Source organism: Vespula vulgaris, chromosome 14 (genome assembly GCF_905475345.1).
Source record: "Vespula vulgaris chromosome 14, iyVesVulg1.1, whole genome shotgun sequence".
NCBI lineage: Eukaryota > Metazoa > Arthropoda > Insecta > Hymenoptera > Vespidae > Vespula > Vespula vulgaris.
In genome coordinates this window covers 4,926,421-4,941,521 of record NC_066599.1, presented here as the reverse complement: position 1 = coordinate 4,941,521, position 15,101 = coordinate 4,926,421, and the positions used below count along the sequence as shown (strand labels likewise).

Genomic DNA, 15,101 nt, shown 5'->3' with positions numbered 1-15,101 from the left:
CCGTATCTCGATTAGAATTAGATAGGAATATTAGGAGGAATATAATAAAGTAGAGAAAGAACGTCCGTTCCGCGGGAATTACAAAGAAATCTTTCTTTTTTTTTTGTGTTTTTTTTTTTTACAATCAGAGGGGAAGGAGGTCAGAGAGCATGCCGCAAAGAAACATAGAAAAATATACTACTAACTTCTAAAAAGACGTGGCTTTTTACGTGTTCTATCGTTCTACGTGGTTTTCGTTGCTAATTCGTAATGTTTACATAATTTCATCGGGATAAGCACGACTTCCTTGCGAATCCTTAATCCTCGTGATGACTTCTCATTGACAAACACGAAAAGATATCGTTTGTCTTTAAAAAAAAAAAAGAAAAGATGAAGGCAAGAAAAGAAATATTATCAAAAATGATATCTCTGCGAATTTTCTTGCAATGAAAAAAAAAGAAGAAAAGATCGACGCGAGATTAAGGATTCGTTTGGTGTTCGTTCTTTGAACGATCAATGACGATATCGTTTTTACATTGAAATCACTAAACAATATCCGTCCTTCGAGCGGCATTAGTTAACATTAATTCGGAACTAACAGCCTTGCCAACAACGATTCAAATGATACAATCGCATAATTAACAACAAAATTAAATATAATTTCAATGAAAATTTGTGGACAAATAGGCGTCGGTCCCGTCGCAATGCTTCCCGTAGTTAACTCGATACATACGGATTATGCATAATGTGTGTGTGTGTACCCTCATATATACGTATATATACATATATATGTATTCATGTATATATATTTGTATACGATTGGATGTTTGATTGGCGCCTATTATTGTTTTCTCTTCTTTTCTCTTCATCTTTGCGTGTGTGTGTGTGTACATACATACATACATACATACATATGTATTTATATATATATATATATACATGTATGTATGTATGTATTTATTTATTTATTTATTTATTTAGAGCTAAACGGGAAACTTATTTACAAGGGAGAGAGGAGCAGCATCAAGATCTTTTATTCTGTCTTCGCTTCCATAGGTGCCACAAGGCCAGGCCAAACAAAAATAATTGATTACTCAATGTAAATGTCCTCTATCGGAAAAGCAGTCTCGATGAATTTCGTATAGAATCGATGAAAGGCTCGCCTGCAAATATAAAAGGACGATCGGTGTGTCGAGCAATGATTCTTTACTACGTAATATATTTTGTGTAAAAACAGAAAAAACAATAGAAGAAAAACTAGACGAAGAGAACGTGAGTGGGAGGGAGGAACGTTTGTTAACTCACCCGACGGCTTCGGCGACGGGTCTTGTAGATTCTTGACCAATGAACACATGACAAGCAAACCTTTGCAACGTCGGATGCTTCGTGATAAAACCGAGGTAACGATGATCACGCGGATGAAAGGCGCAAAAAGAAACGTTCTTCAGGGAATAAAAGTAATCGTGACAAGGACCCTGATTTTTCTGTAAAAAGAGATTAAAAATAACTATCGTTTCAAGTTAATCCTTACGTACTACTTTATTCGTAATTCATTCGTTTCTTTTACCCGCGGCTTACTCCTGTCCACCATTCGAAGCCCTTGATCGGACACTTCGAGTATGCAACTCTGCGATACTGGTGACTCCTCTGATGAGTTACCGACGATCCTGCGAACAGCCTGACAAACAACGCCAGTACCCTTGTGTGCCAGGGTCTCCACCGAGCCCAAGTAACCTAAGAGATATCTCTCTCTCTTCACCTTCGGTGCCGAAGGATCAAAGTCGCTGTAGTCCATATCCACTGCGTAGGCCGAAGGAAAAATGCCTTGCCTGCCCGTTCGCAAGTTGACGCCTTCGAAGATGCATGAACGAACGTTTGGACATGCTTGCAATTAAAAATAAAAATGCAAATATAAGAGGAAAGAGGCCCACCTTCGCACCACAAATCGTCCGCTTCCTTTTGAACGTAGATCGGATCACCGATCTCGAGATCGATCTCGTCGTGATGTCTAGGTACGAATTTGTGCAATCCTCGATGCGTAGCCTCTAGCAACTCCAACTGCGTGAACGGTACTCCTCCGCTTCCTGCGATAAGACCTTTAATTAAATGTCCGATAAAAATAACACAAAGCAAGTAGTGAGAACGTTATACCTGGCGTGCTACTAGGCGACACAGAGTCCGTGTTTTGCAAAGTATTGCACGGTATCGGCGATACACTTTTGGGTCCGTTATCAGGCGAATGGGCGGTCGAATGCCCGCTATCCGTAGCTATCCTTTCGCTATCCGGCGAGCTGTCCTCATGTCGCAATCGAGGATGACATTTTCGTAGAACGAGATGAGGCCTTCCGGAGTTTGAACCTGTTGAATTAGTCGAGCCTGTTGCAGCACTCAATTCGTCCGCCAACGAGGAAGACGTTTGCATTGACATCTGCCCGATGGGTATACCTGACGAAAGCCAATTGCCTTGATTACGCATCAATGTTATTTTGACTTTATCGATTAATTGCCGTACATGACTAAATTCATTCCAAATTATTATAAAATAATATGACAACTTGACTAATGCGATGAAACAACTATCTTAGACTTAGAACGTTTCCTACGAGAAGACTGGTTTAACGCGAGCAAACGTATCTACATACATTCGTGGATTTTCTTTCATTGTGGTCGACAGTTCTGTGGTCGGATTCCATGATATCGATCGCGAGACGCGACTAAGGTAGGAAAGATGAAAAAGAATACGGCGCGGAAAAGACAGTTATTGTCATCGTGCTGCAAGAAAATGGATAATTTTTAATCAGGGAAAGGTATCTCGCATAGCTTACATTTCTTAGCTTTAGGAATTTCCGGCAATCTTCGACGTCTACGTTCTCCGCTACCACTCCCCGGCCTATTCGCTGGAACGTGTTCCGGCGTCGGCCAGGAACTCAAACTTGAGCAGGAATCACCGACGTCGCTGACAACGCTGTCTCTACCACCATTTCCCGACGACGATGTACCACCACCTCCACCTGGACCAGGGCCGCCTGCCGATCGACCCCTGCTGCTCAGTCCACCGAACAAGCTAATGTCACCCAAGGGTAGTCGTATATGAGCTAAGCTACCATTCACCATGCGATTTGAGGCTGTATTTTCTGGCAAACAGCCATCTTCAAATAAGTATTTACATTTTCTTCTAGACAAATAAACGATTTCCTCCGAGCGAGTGCGTAACAATTCGATTATGGATTCTTTTATTTTATTTAATTTTAACGTTCGACGAAACATCGAATATATTAATTATTGCTTTGTATGGAATATCGATTACGTTCGAATTCAAATTCACTTGAACAATCTCCAGTCAATCGTGCAATCGTTTACGAATCGAGATTGTAATTGGACCGTGTTTTTTGTGCTGTGCATAGATTCTATTTGGAACGTGTGTGTTTGGGTTACATTCGCATTCAATTAACGGGTAACTCATAAATCAATCATCATGGATCATCTAGAAAGACATTTAGATACGAAGACGTAAATCTTTATTCGGAAAGGTAAAAGAGAAAGAAAGGAAAGAAATAAGTATGGAAAAATTCCAATACTTACGATGTTACCAACCTAAAGTCACTGTCAGCTACGATGGAGCAATGATTATCGAGATCCTCGCTATCGTCGGCCGAGGTGTGTCCGCTCTGATTATCATGACGATGTATCGCAACGACATCCTCGTCTTCGGAGTCCCCGGCAACTCCGTCGCAGGACCTCCCGACTTCACCGTCGCTTCCTTGCGATGACGTAGGCGAGTCATCGAGTATGATATCGTGCACGAGCCTGTATACGAACAGTAGCAATGCGTCTTTCCTCGATTGATTTTATTTTATCATTTAAAATCATTTACGTTAGAAATCACATAGGTATATCGTATACGATGCGTTCTTATCGATTATCTAACGGTACGTTATTCGGAATGAAAAATATCTAGGTTGAAAAATGTTTCGACGGATGAAAGCGTGTTGGTTAAACATCTGTCTACTTACGACCTAGTTTCTGAACCAGAAACGTCCAAATAAAATCTACTGATCTCTGACACTAAGAAGGTTAAGAAATCGAAAAGAATTTAATCCGATAGGTCGATAAGTTGTGTAGCTCTCCTGTCGATCGTTGGAAAGAATTATCGTGACCCCATACACTCACGATGTTGCTCGCATGAGTGTATGCATATAGAGATGTACATATGTATATGCGAAGAGTGCATCAAAGCTCGAAAGGCCGGCGCTTTTCGCACCCAGCAAGGAGCTCGTCGATGAGTGTTTTTGCACCTGCAGCTATATATGCTCGAACGAGAAACGAAAAATTTGACGCTCTCCTAAGATTTTTCCCTTCGAGCGATCGAGATCAAAAAATGATGTCTGTTCTGACGAAGAATTTCGCTTGCAATTGGAAAAGCGAAATTAGCGCATGATGGTATCCGACGTATACGCATCGTCGCTCGTATGTTACGAGGGTAGGGCAAATGAAAAAGACGAAAGCATCAAGAGGCAAGGCTGCTATTGGTACAATCATTTTAATCGACGTTTCGGATCCTTGCAAATACTGAAAAGAAAAACTTAGAATTTAAGATCAGATTTGATCCCATCGAGAAGTCGTATGGGAGAATAACGTTCCTCGTTGCCGATCGATATCAGCAACGGAGAAAATTCCAAGCCTTACGACTTCACGTGAATATTTAATTCCTCGAGAAGAAAAACCCTCTAATTCTCGCGTTTCTTCTCAGACTATAATAAACAAATAATAATAATTTTGTTACGCGCACACGAATATCGCGTTTTTCTCTATCGTATCATGATTTATTCTATCGAATTTGTTCGACAGACGTTACCACAAAGGGTAGATGTATTACTCACGTGTAATTCGAAAGGGGTGCCTTGAGATGTTGCGGTAGCCTCTCGAAATAATGCCGAAATTCTTCGAACTCGGAATCGGCCATTCTTCCTCGATAAAGAGGACGACGACGAAGACACGCTCGAAACGAGGAACGACCCTCGGGGAAGCAACGACGAGGTCAGATGTCGCTACAAATGACCACAGCGAGTTCTCGTCGCCACCGTCGTCGCTCGTCGTCGCCGTCGCCGTCCTCGTCGTTATCGTTTTCCTCCTTCTCCTCCTCGGCAATGCCAGTGATAGAAACAACAGCACTGCTATCGCTCTCTGCTAGCGACCCCAACTAAGAGACACCCCCTATATTGATTCCTGCGTACCGAGAAGACGCGCGCAACCAACCCAAACGGTTTCGATCCCTCCCTCCACCTGCTTCTCATCCTCTTCCTCCTCTTAGCCTTCTCATCGATATTCGATGTATCCGCCAGTCGAATATTCGAATGTTCGAATAGGTCAGTAGCTTTTAACCCGAAAGAAATCCCATGAGTTGAAGGTTGTTTCTAGATTGACCGAATAGCTTTTCGATCATGAGTATAAACTTTGTAGATATCTAATATATCATACGTATGTAGTAAATATTTATATGTCCATTCGTTCTATAATATTCCATTATTCAATTTTATCCTCGATATTAAGAAACGAAAAAGCTTGTTATTGCATCAAGTTCTTTCTTTCTACTGCGAAATATCTTACTTCCATTCGTGCCGAGTGCCTGCCAAAGAGGATCCTTCTGTTTGCTTATACTAAATGCTCTAGACTTCCTTTCCTCCTTTTTAATCCGATGTTGGAATCTTTCGATTTCTTTCTTGCTCCTTTCTTACTCTCTACGAGCGATAATAATTTTTATTTTGTAATATTGTTAATTAATGAAAATCAATGTTCTCAGCGATAGTTCTTCGGAATTGCTCCTAAAGTAACTGAAAAAGAAGGATTTTAAAAGATTGTTGGTCGAATTTAATAACGACTCGACGCAACAGATGATGTAGGTAAGAACAAGAAAGATTTCATTGTTCGAAGGAGGCTAATCCTTCTACTTAGAAGGACACGTTCCAAAGGATATTCGCGAGATCTTTTGTAGCAACAAGTGACCCGTAGAATTACGTTTAACTTGTTTTCTCTTACTTTAACATTGATTATTATTAATCCACTGTCAATTTTTTAATGATCTTCTTTAATTCGTTAAAGTTACGTCTCGTTTTGAGCTTAAAGATCCGTTATAAGGGAAATGTCATAAAGGAAAATCTCGTCTCGACAAATGAAACGGCAGATGAATTTCGATGCGGGCAGTAAGTAATTGAAAGTCACTGATGTAGAAAACAATGAGCAACGTAAAAGGGTTTCGCGCAATAAAAGATTTTGCATTATTCGATCGATCTTTCTTCGTTAACATTCTCATATTAAACGTTAACACGAATAATAATAATAACAATAATAATAATTCTGTGTTTTGAATTAGAATAATTCGATTAGTTTGGATATAGAAGGATTAATTTCTACAATATATCAACACCGTTTCCATGATATTTTTTTAAATCTTTAAGAAAATTATATAATGTGAAAGTTATAATATTACTTAATTAATTGTACTATACTAATTATAACTTATATAATATCGTTATTATACTATTACTGAGATAGTTATCGTCGGTTACATAATAAATAATCATTTAAATAAATCATTTAAACTTAAACAATTTTTGAAAATCTTTGTAACTCATAGTATAATCGATTATAAATATAGATATATGAAAATATCAGCCAAATGGTAACCATAATTCTTTGCATATCTCGTTCTTTTTAGATTTATTATGGCATTTTCACATAATGGCGATTCAATTTCGTCGATGACCTCTCGAATTTCTATTTGAAACACTTCAGTGGTTTAAGAATTGTTAGATGATCAAACTTGAACTTCGACATAACCCAAAGGACATAATCAAGAAGCAATAAATCGCTCGATTTTGAAGGTCAATTCGTGAAAGAATTCTATTCTTGATCGTATCGTGTAACAGAAGCTGTGGTGTCCATTTGACTGATATTGTATCTCATATACATCTATCCCTCGATTTACGCGTTACTTTTTATATGCATAATCCCTCTTATATTCCTAATCCTAATAAATTTTATCGATTTACAGAGTTTTATCAATCTCTTGTTTTACGCAATCAGAAAATATATTTCTCTATAATCTTTAATGATTAAAAACTTCAAAATGTTTCGATTGATGAAGATCACTAGTGCCAATTAAAATGAAAACGTTGATTGTTTTGGATTACAGTACAGATAATGATAAAGAATAAAATTTATTTCTGGTTTTTTAGAATTTTTATTATTATTCTTTTGTGAAAATATGTGAAATAAATATCTTTAGAACATATATCGACTTTTTTGTTGAGTATTTTTTCTTTTTTTTTTTCATACTAGCAAAATCTATTTAGGTACACGGTTTTTTCCGCATAAAAAGAATCGCATGTAACGAATAATCCATATAGATTGAGGTATAATGGTAACCGATCGTACTATTACATATATATCGCAATAACAAATTTTTTAAATTGTTTAAATTTAAATGATTTATTGAAAAAAAAGAAACATGCAGTAAGATTAATTAACTCTACACATCTGTGTGTATAGAGCCTATTCTATAGTACACGATAAGAAAAAAATATTTGAAATTCGATTAGAAACGCTTTATTACGAAGTTATAAACAAATAAAATAGGTAATAGCGCATTTTCCTTCGCAGAATATGAAAAGTTGAACGTATTTATCTTATCATTTCAAAATATACTCCTTGCACGTGAATACAAGCTTAACATCGATGCTTTATAAAACTTATTACAGCACAAATTTCCTAAGAATTTTTTTCATTTCAGTAACAGAATTATTAATTCGTTGTATTAATTCTTTTCGAAGTCACTTCTGTACGATAAATCTTATCTTTTAAAGCTCCCCATAGGTAAAAATAAAGAGGTGTTAAATCTGATGATCTCGGAGCCCATAAAACTGGTCTCCTTCGATCAATCCACCTGTGACCATAATTTTTAGCCGACCAATTTCTAACTAGTCTAACATAGTGGGATGGACAACTGTCTAACTATATCCAACTGTCTTGGCGAAACTACAGTGGTATATTTTCTATCAAAATTGGTAAACCGTTTGATAGGAATCTTTAAAAAAGCAATCTATGCGATCTCTCAAACAGGAAGAATGGACCAATGAGCGAACGTACCCATCCAAACATTACACCGAAATTCGTGTTGAAAGTTTCTTCGTCCATGGAATATGGATTATTATGGACCTATCCATGATTATTATGAGAATGGAATATGCCCCGTCTTGTAAAAATCGCTTCGTCTGTTCGTGATATCCTTAATGAAAAAAAATAGTCCCTTTCTACTGTATTCATATACCAATTACGAAATTCAACTCGTTAATCCGTTGAAAGTAATTCTTGAACAGCTGAGTAATGATAAGCAAATCTTTCAACGTCTCACAATGTTTTCCAAATCATGATTCGTGATATCTGTAGTTGAGAAGAAGCACGTCGAATATTTTGTGTAGGAATATTATGAAAAAAGTTTAAAATTTTTTCTGAGTCATTGCTGTCCCAAGGCTGAACGAACATCATAATATTCGCTCTTAAGTCGAAATGAACCCGAATTGCGTATTTGAAAATAGGTACTGATAAATACAGAGCGATATAGTACTGTTCTTCCGGAAAATCTCGTACAGTTGCTTCGTAAGCTTGGTCGTTTCTATTATAGAATTCGTACATGAGATGAATATCAGCGTATTCCTCATTTAAAAATACTGTTGACATTTTTAACAAATTTTCTTGATTTAACAGATATTAAGGTAAAAGGTAAAAAATCACAGTGAATCGTTTCAAGATAGTAAACATGATAACAATGCACGGATAAGATAAACACATTCGACCTTCGTGTTCTGCGAAGGAAAATACGCTGTTACTTATTCCAATTTCATTTGTTTATAACTTTGTAATAAAGCGTTTCTAACCGAACTTCAAACAATTTTTTTCCTTATTTCCACCTGTAAAATATATCTCCGCATTTTAGTCGATAAACCTCGAGACATCCTGTATACAAGCGTGTGATTTCAAAATTACAAATTATTGTCAGCATTTTTTATAAAGAAAAAAAAAGCATTTTCATTCCCCTCTATTGATGTAACATATTGAACCAAACGAGTGTAACATTCACAAGCCAAATCGATTAACTCCACTTTTTGAATTTTCTAAAATTTACATGTCAAAGCATTTGACGAAATCCTCACTTTTTATATTCATAATAAATTTCTTTAATCTCCGTTACTTAATATCATTAAATGACAACATTTTTTAATCCATCGAATAAAAAGTAATTTACTTCAGAAGCCAATTTAATTAACTCCGTACTCTAATGTGAATCGTTTCAATAATGCAATTCAAACGCAACAGCAAGGCCTTAATGATAACGGTAAATTATCTAATACTGTCTTATCAGAAATTAAGTAATGTTTCCACTTAAACATACACTTAACATTTGGCCAGAAACTAAAGGATCTCGTGGGTCTCAAGAAATTTCATCATTCCTAATAAAGTATATAAAGACTTATGCTAAAAATTTTGAAAAAATGATAACGTATTCAAATTCGTGTATCGGACAAAATGGAAATATCAAAACTGTTTTAAGTTTATTGAAATTGTTTCAAAGTATAGAAATAAGAACTGAGTCAATTGAAATGAAATTTTTGGTAGATGATCATAGTTATTTGCCTAATAATACAGATTTTCTCATTATCAAATCACATGCGAAAAAATTCAAAATATTTTTTCACCGGATGATTGGTACAATATAATAAAAACCAATAAAAAGAAAACGCCATATAATATAGTTCAAATGACTCGTAAGGATTTTTTTTTCAACAGAACCTCTAGAAAATTCCATCATTAACAGAACAGTAACAAATTCAGAGGTACCAGTAAACTAGTTTAAAACGCGCTAAATAAAATTAGAAAGATCTAAACTCCAGATTATACAAATCAAATATGACTTTAAGGAAGATTCACAATTTAATGTCATTAATATAAGAAAATCTGTAGCAGAAAAATCACTAAATCTAAAAGATGTAGACCAAGTATAGCTATATCCTACAGGTAAAACTGTGACAAGAAAAAACAGGAAAGATATGATGGATTTGTTGAAATTCATTCCTTCTATTAAACGTGATTATTATAAAAACTTAAGAACAAATTGATATAACGGGATCTCAAATACAACTGACGAAGAAGATATCATTTATGTTGCTGATCAATCAAACTAATAATAATAATAATAATTGTAATAGTAATAGAACAATTGTTATTCGAAAAATCTTTAATAAAAAATATATGATAATGAAGTTTCTGTGAAATAAAAAAAAACATTTGAAGACTAAATTGGACGTTATTACTTTTTTTCACTTGCCAAATCGATTAACTCCCTTAGTCGCAGAAAACTTGTAATATTAATAACAATTATTCTAAACTATTCTTTCTTATTTATTTTATATGTCGTTAAATGAAAGTTACATCTGCATTTATACATTTCAGAATGTTTATTTGAATTTATATTGTAAAAGGAATTTTAAAAAGCAATTTATATTATTTCATCACATATCTCTACTTTTTTTATGGATTTAATCGATTTGACAAGTGAGCGACTCATGTAAGTAACCGCTACGCTTGGCCCTGATGCTGTGCTAAATTATACACCCTAGAAACAGCCGGTATAATTTAGCAAGGATAAAGCTTAGAGGTTGGTCGGTGATAGCGGTAAGTAATGACCACTGGTAATGTGCTGTATCTACTTTGCCAAGAAGCAAAGAAGCTCATTCGGGCTTTTATTAAACAGTGTCTTTGTTCGAAAGAAAGAAAGGAAAAAAGGGAGAGAATCGTTCGAGAAAGCTATTTTCCTTTCCTTCATTTTCCGTAAAGTAAAATTTTCAATTTTCCTTATAATCTCTCTTTCCAGATCACTTATTCAACATGGCAAAAAAAATCGAATTCGAATGAATGGTCATTGAAAATAAATAAAAAAAGAAAAAATGATATAGTTTATTGTATTAAAAATGGTATAATATATTTTAATGAATCGAGAGAGAGAGAAAGGGAGAGAGAATTAGAACGATTCGAAAACTCTCACGATTCGATCTCTCTTGTTTCTTTCTTTATGCCACCCACATCTTTGGCTCCAATGACGTCACTCACAAGAGAACCAACGATCGACACGATTACATTCACGATGGTAACAGGGGTGGAGGGGGATAGGTAGATGAAAGGAAGGGACGCGTTGCAACCCCATGAAACATCTTATCCCACCAATGAAAACGGTTCGAGCCACTGACAGCTATTCGTACGTGCACCAATCGCGGAAGGAGATCGTCTTTGAGTAGATAGAAAAAGAGAGAGAGAGAGAGAGAGAATCTGAGTTTCGGAGAGGGGAAGAGAACTTAAGAGGACCAGAAGACAATGGTACCGTAACATTGTTGCTTCCGATGTCCGAGCAATCGGTCTTACGTTGGCAGAATTTATTCTCTCGGAAAAGTCAGTTTGTTGTAATAGAAAAAGAAACATATTGTTCTTAAATCTTGAAAGAAACCATTTATTAATATCGCTTCTCGAAAATAAAAGTAACGAGTGCGATCAAAGTTATTAGTAATGAGTGGATCGGGAAAGGGATTGCTTGGAATGTGGTTGTATAGGAGGACCGAGGGATGGACCATCAAGGAAGGCAGTCCTATACACAAAAATCATGACGTGAGTTACCCCTTAATCCGTTTTAATAGTCAATGAATATCATTACCACGATATAACCGTTTATCGGTTATACGCTCAAATAATAAAAAGATATGCCCGTTCATTCGTTCAGATTCCCATGCTCGAGAGGGAAAGAAGTAACGAGAATAAAAATTCCGTGGTCTTTTCGTTGAAAAATCAAGTCGGTGGATTGGCACGAGCTCTTCAAGTTTTTCAAGTAAGATCATGAATGCCCTTTGTCCGTGAGAGAGGGAGGGAAAGAGCTTTGAAACGATTAAACTTGAACTTTCTCAAAAACGAACTTTTCAATAGGATTTAGGCGTAAACGTCGTACACATCGAATCGAGAAAATCGCTTCGCCGTGGCTCCGAGTACGAGATACTCGTTGACGTCGAATGCGATTCCAAGAGGATGGAACAGTTAATGAGAATGTTGAGCCGAGAAGTTTCGGCCATTAATTTGGATCAGTACGAACAAACGGGGAGCATTCCTCAACAAGCACCCTGCTTGTCAACTGCCCCGAGTTTTGGTACATATCTCTTCACGATTATTATATCTATTATTTTATCTATTTTCATCATACTTTTGTCTTATAATAATTGTACGAATGTTACGTCCCTCGAAGATTTCAGCGAAGTCGACATGCCCTGGTTCCCGCGAAAAATATCCGATCTCGACCAGGCTCAAAAAGTGTTGATGTACGGATCTGATTTAGACGCCGATCATCCTGTACGTTAACAATTTTTTCCTTGAGAAGAACGAATCTTTTCTTATATCTTTTTTTTTGTGTTTCTGCTTTTTCCTATTGCAAGAGTCTTAAGAATTTTTTCTCATTTTCTTTTTCTTTTGCTTTTTCGTATTGCAGGGTTTCAAAGATCCGGTATATCGTAAACGCAGACAAGAATTCGCGGATATCGCAAATAATTACAAGCAGTAAGTTAAATTTAAAAAGCATTACGTAATTTGACGTTTATCGTTCTCGACGTTATTCTTTCCTCTTTTCTTCTTTTTTCATTGCGAATGCATTGCAGCGGTCAAGCAATTCCTAGAATTCAGTATACTCCAGAGGAGATCAGGACGTGGTAAGTGAATTTAAAACTAACAGAATATAGGAAAAGAAGAAAAAAAAAAGAAAAATAAAGAAGGATTGTATCATTGTTCTCTCGTTAGGTAAAAGTTAGAAACGTGCTTTCTCTCGCACGAAGGCAATTGAAGAAGAAAAGTAAAGTAAACTTCTCTTCTTCGCCTTCCCTATCGCGCTTTTGATTGCTTGAAAAGTGTTCCTTTTTCACACACACGCACATGCACACTCGTGCACGCGCGCGAGCGCGAGTTTACTTGTCCCTCCTTAATCTTACCATCCCCCTATCGCTTCGTCTTCTCTATTCGTAAAGGAAAGCTAGCGTGGCTCGTATTGAATATACCCTTAATTGCCCTGATTTCATTTACTCAGCGATATACGAGAAGCGCTTCGACAAATTCGAAGAACTAACTTGGAAGAAGTATCGTTACGACTCGACTTTCTGTCATACCTTTCTATTACCTAATTGAATTATCTTACAGGGGTACAGTGTTTCGTGAATTACATCAGCTTTATCAGAAACACGCGTGCATGGAGTATCTTGAAAATTGGCCAAAACTTGTGAAATATTGCGGCTATAGGTATGTTTCCTTGATAAGACTGTTTCTTTGTTATAATATCTGCTTTTTCTTTTCCTTTTCACATTTTTCATTTTACAGTGAAGATAACATACCGCAATTGGAGGACGTGAACATTTTCTTAAAACGTGAGTACGAATACTTCGCGATTTATCATCGATGAAAATTCATAAAGAAGATACGAAAAAGTATTTGTTCTTTCGGTATTTTCGTTGACAGGAACAACCGGATTCCAGCTTCGACCAGTTGCCGGATATCTTTCACCAAGAGATTTTCTCGCAGGATTGGCTTTCCGTATTTTTCATTGCACTCAATACATCCGTCATTCTTCGGATCCATTTTATACTCCCGAACCGTACGTCGAATATCTTTGTTTTTTGCATGAAAAGTCTCGACTCACTTTTTCATTTCACATATATTTAAATATATGATAATATTTGATCGTTGAGAAACTAATAAACATCTAATTAAACGTAATAATAGAACTTTTAAACGTAACAGCTGTTTGCTCTACGAGGAATCATGTAACTGGTGTGTCGTCGTAATCTTACAAAAGATCGTTATGTATGAAATATTCTGTTTTTTTTTTTCTCTCCTCAAAGTATAGTCATCGCGATAATTGTTATTCACAAAAAAAAGAGACTTATTTAAACTTTACGTAAGATGTAAAGATAATAGAAGAACTTCGTTCGCAGAGATTGCTGTCATGAATTACTAGGACATATGCCGCTCTTGGCAAACAAAAGCTTTGCACAATTTTCTCAAGAACTTGGTCTGGCATCCTTGGGTGCGACGGATGACGACATCGATAAGCTTGCAACCGTGAGTCGATAGAGAAACGAAACAACAACAAAAAGCACCATATCATTTTACAAAATAATAAATAAAACTTGGTACGCTTTTCACGTATCCTATTTAGCTCTACTTCTTCACGGTCGAATTCGGTCTCTGCAAACAAGACGGTACCTTGCGAGTTTACGGAGCAGGATTATTATCTTCCGTAGCTGAATTAAGACACGCAGTAACTACACCGGAAAAAACATTTAGATTCGAACCCGAAATCACGTGCAAACAGGAATGCATTATAACGGCTTTTCAAAATGCGTATTACTATACGGATAGCATCGAGGAGGCAAAGGAGAAAATGCGGTAAAGATTAATTCTGCTCCCTCTCCTCTCTGAGATATTTATTCCTTCGTAATATTCAAGTCGATAATATTTTCGAAACGTTTGTTACGCAGGGCATTCGCCAATGAAATTCAACGTCCGTTCGGTTTGCGTTATAATCCTTACACGCAATCGGTAGAAGTTCTTACCGATGCACAAAAAATAACGGCTGTCGTCAGCGAGCTTCGTGGCGATCTGTGCATAGTCTCGAATGCTTTAAGGAAAATTCATGAACAGGACGATACTGTGGACGTTGAGAGTATAACGAATCTTTTGACTCAAGGGATAGAACTCACTCGAGATACTTCATCCTCTGACAGCGAAGACACCGATAAGAGTCCTAACGTCGAGGAACGTCAAACCAATTCTTCGAAATAAAGTTACACGCGATACATTTATTGCGATATAATCAAATTATGACGGGCTAGGTGTTCTATGTGATGTTTATTGTCTGTAAAGTTTATCAATTTCTTCGTCCTTACGCATGAATATAGAATGTTATTCCTCTCTCTTCGGCTTTTGAAAAAATCTCTTTTATGTTGATTTCAAGTATAAATAAAAGGTTAAAGGGTAAAGACGATCAG

General features: G+C 36.5%; 2 protein-coding genes across 5 annotated transcripts; one reads left to right on the top strand and one right to left on the bottom strand.

Annotated features, from left to right (window-relative positions):
- Window positions 1-62: 62 nt before the first annotated feature.
- LOC127069105 (JNK-interacting protein 1) lies at window positions 63-5,135 on the bottom strand. 4 transcript variants are annotated; one of them, XM_051005810.1, is made up of 8 exons: window positions 4,860-5,135; window positions 3,562-3,786; window positions 2,805-3,043; window positions 2,131-2,424; window positions 1,911-2,063; window positions 1,547-1,830; window positions 1,285-1,463; window positions 63-1,142 (listed from the first exon to the last, which is right to left on the bottom strand). In XM_051005810.1, exons 1-8 carry the CDS (start codon window positions 4,940-4,942, stop codon window positions 1,070-1,072), a joined length of 1,530 nt encoding a protein of 509 aa, XP_050861767.1. In that variant the 5' UTR covers window positions 4,943-5,135; the 3' UTR covers window positions 63-1,069. The 4 variants fall into 4 exon arrangements, with proteins under 4 accessions (XP_050861767.1, XP_050861769.1, XP_050861770.1 ...); XM_051005812.1 differs by having other exon boundaries at window positions 3,574-3,786; XM_051005813.1 differs by having other exon boundaries at window positions 2,805-3,022; window positions 4,860-5,134.
- Window positions 5,136-11,403: 6,268 nt separating this feature from the next.
- LOC127069012 (tryptophan 5-hydroxylase 1) lies at window positions 11,404-15,095 on the top strand. The gene is made up of 12 exons (XM_051005592.1): window positions 11,404-11,691; window positions 11,804-11,908; window positions 12,004-12,220; window positions 12,317-12,420; window positions 12,557-12,624; window positions 12,723-12,773; window positions 13,255-13,353; window positions 13,432-13,478; window positions 13,570-13,705; window positions 14,046-14,172; window positions 14,270-14,499; window positions 14,592-15,095. Exons 1-12 carry the CDS (start codon window positions 11,593-11,595, stop codon window positions 14,893-14,895), a joined length of 1,587 nt encoding a protein of 528 aa, XP_050861549.1. The 5' UTR covers window positions 11,404-11,592; the 3' UTR covers window positions 14,896-15,095.
- Window positions 15,096-15,101: the final 6 nt, after the last annotated feature.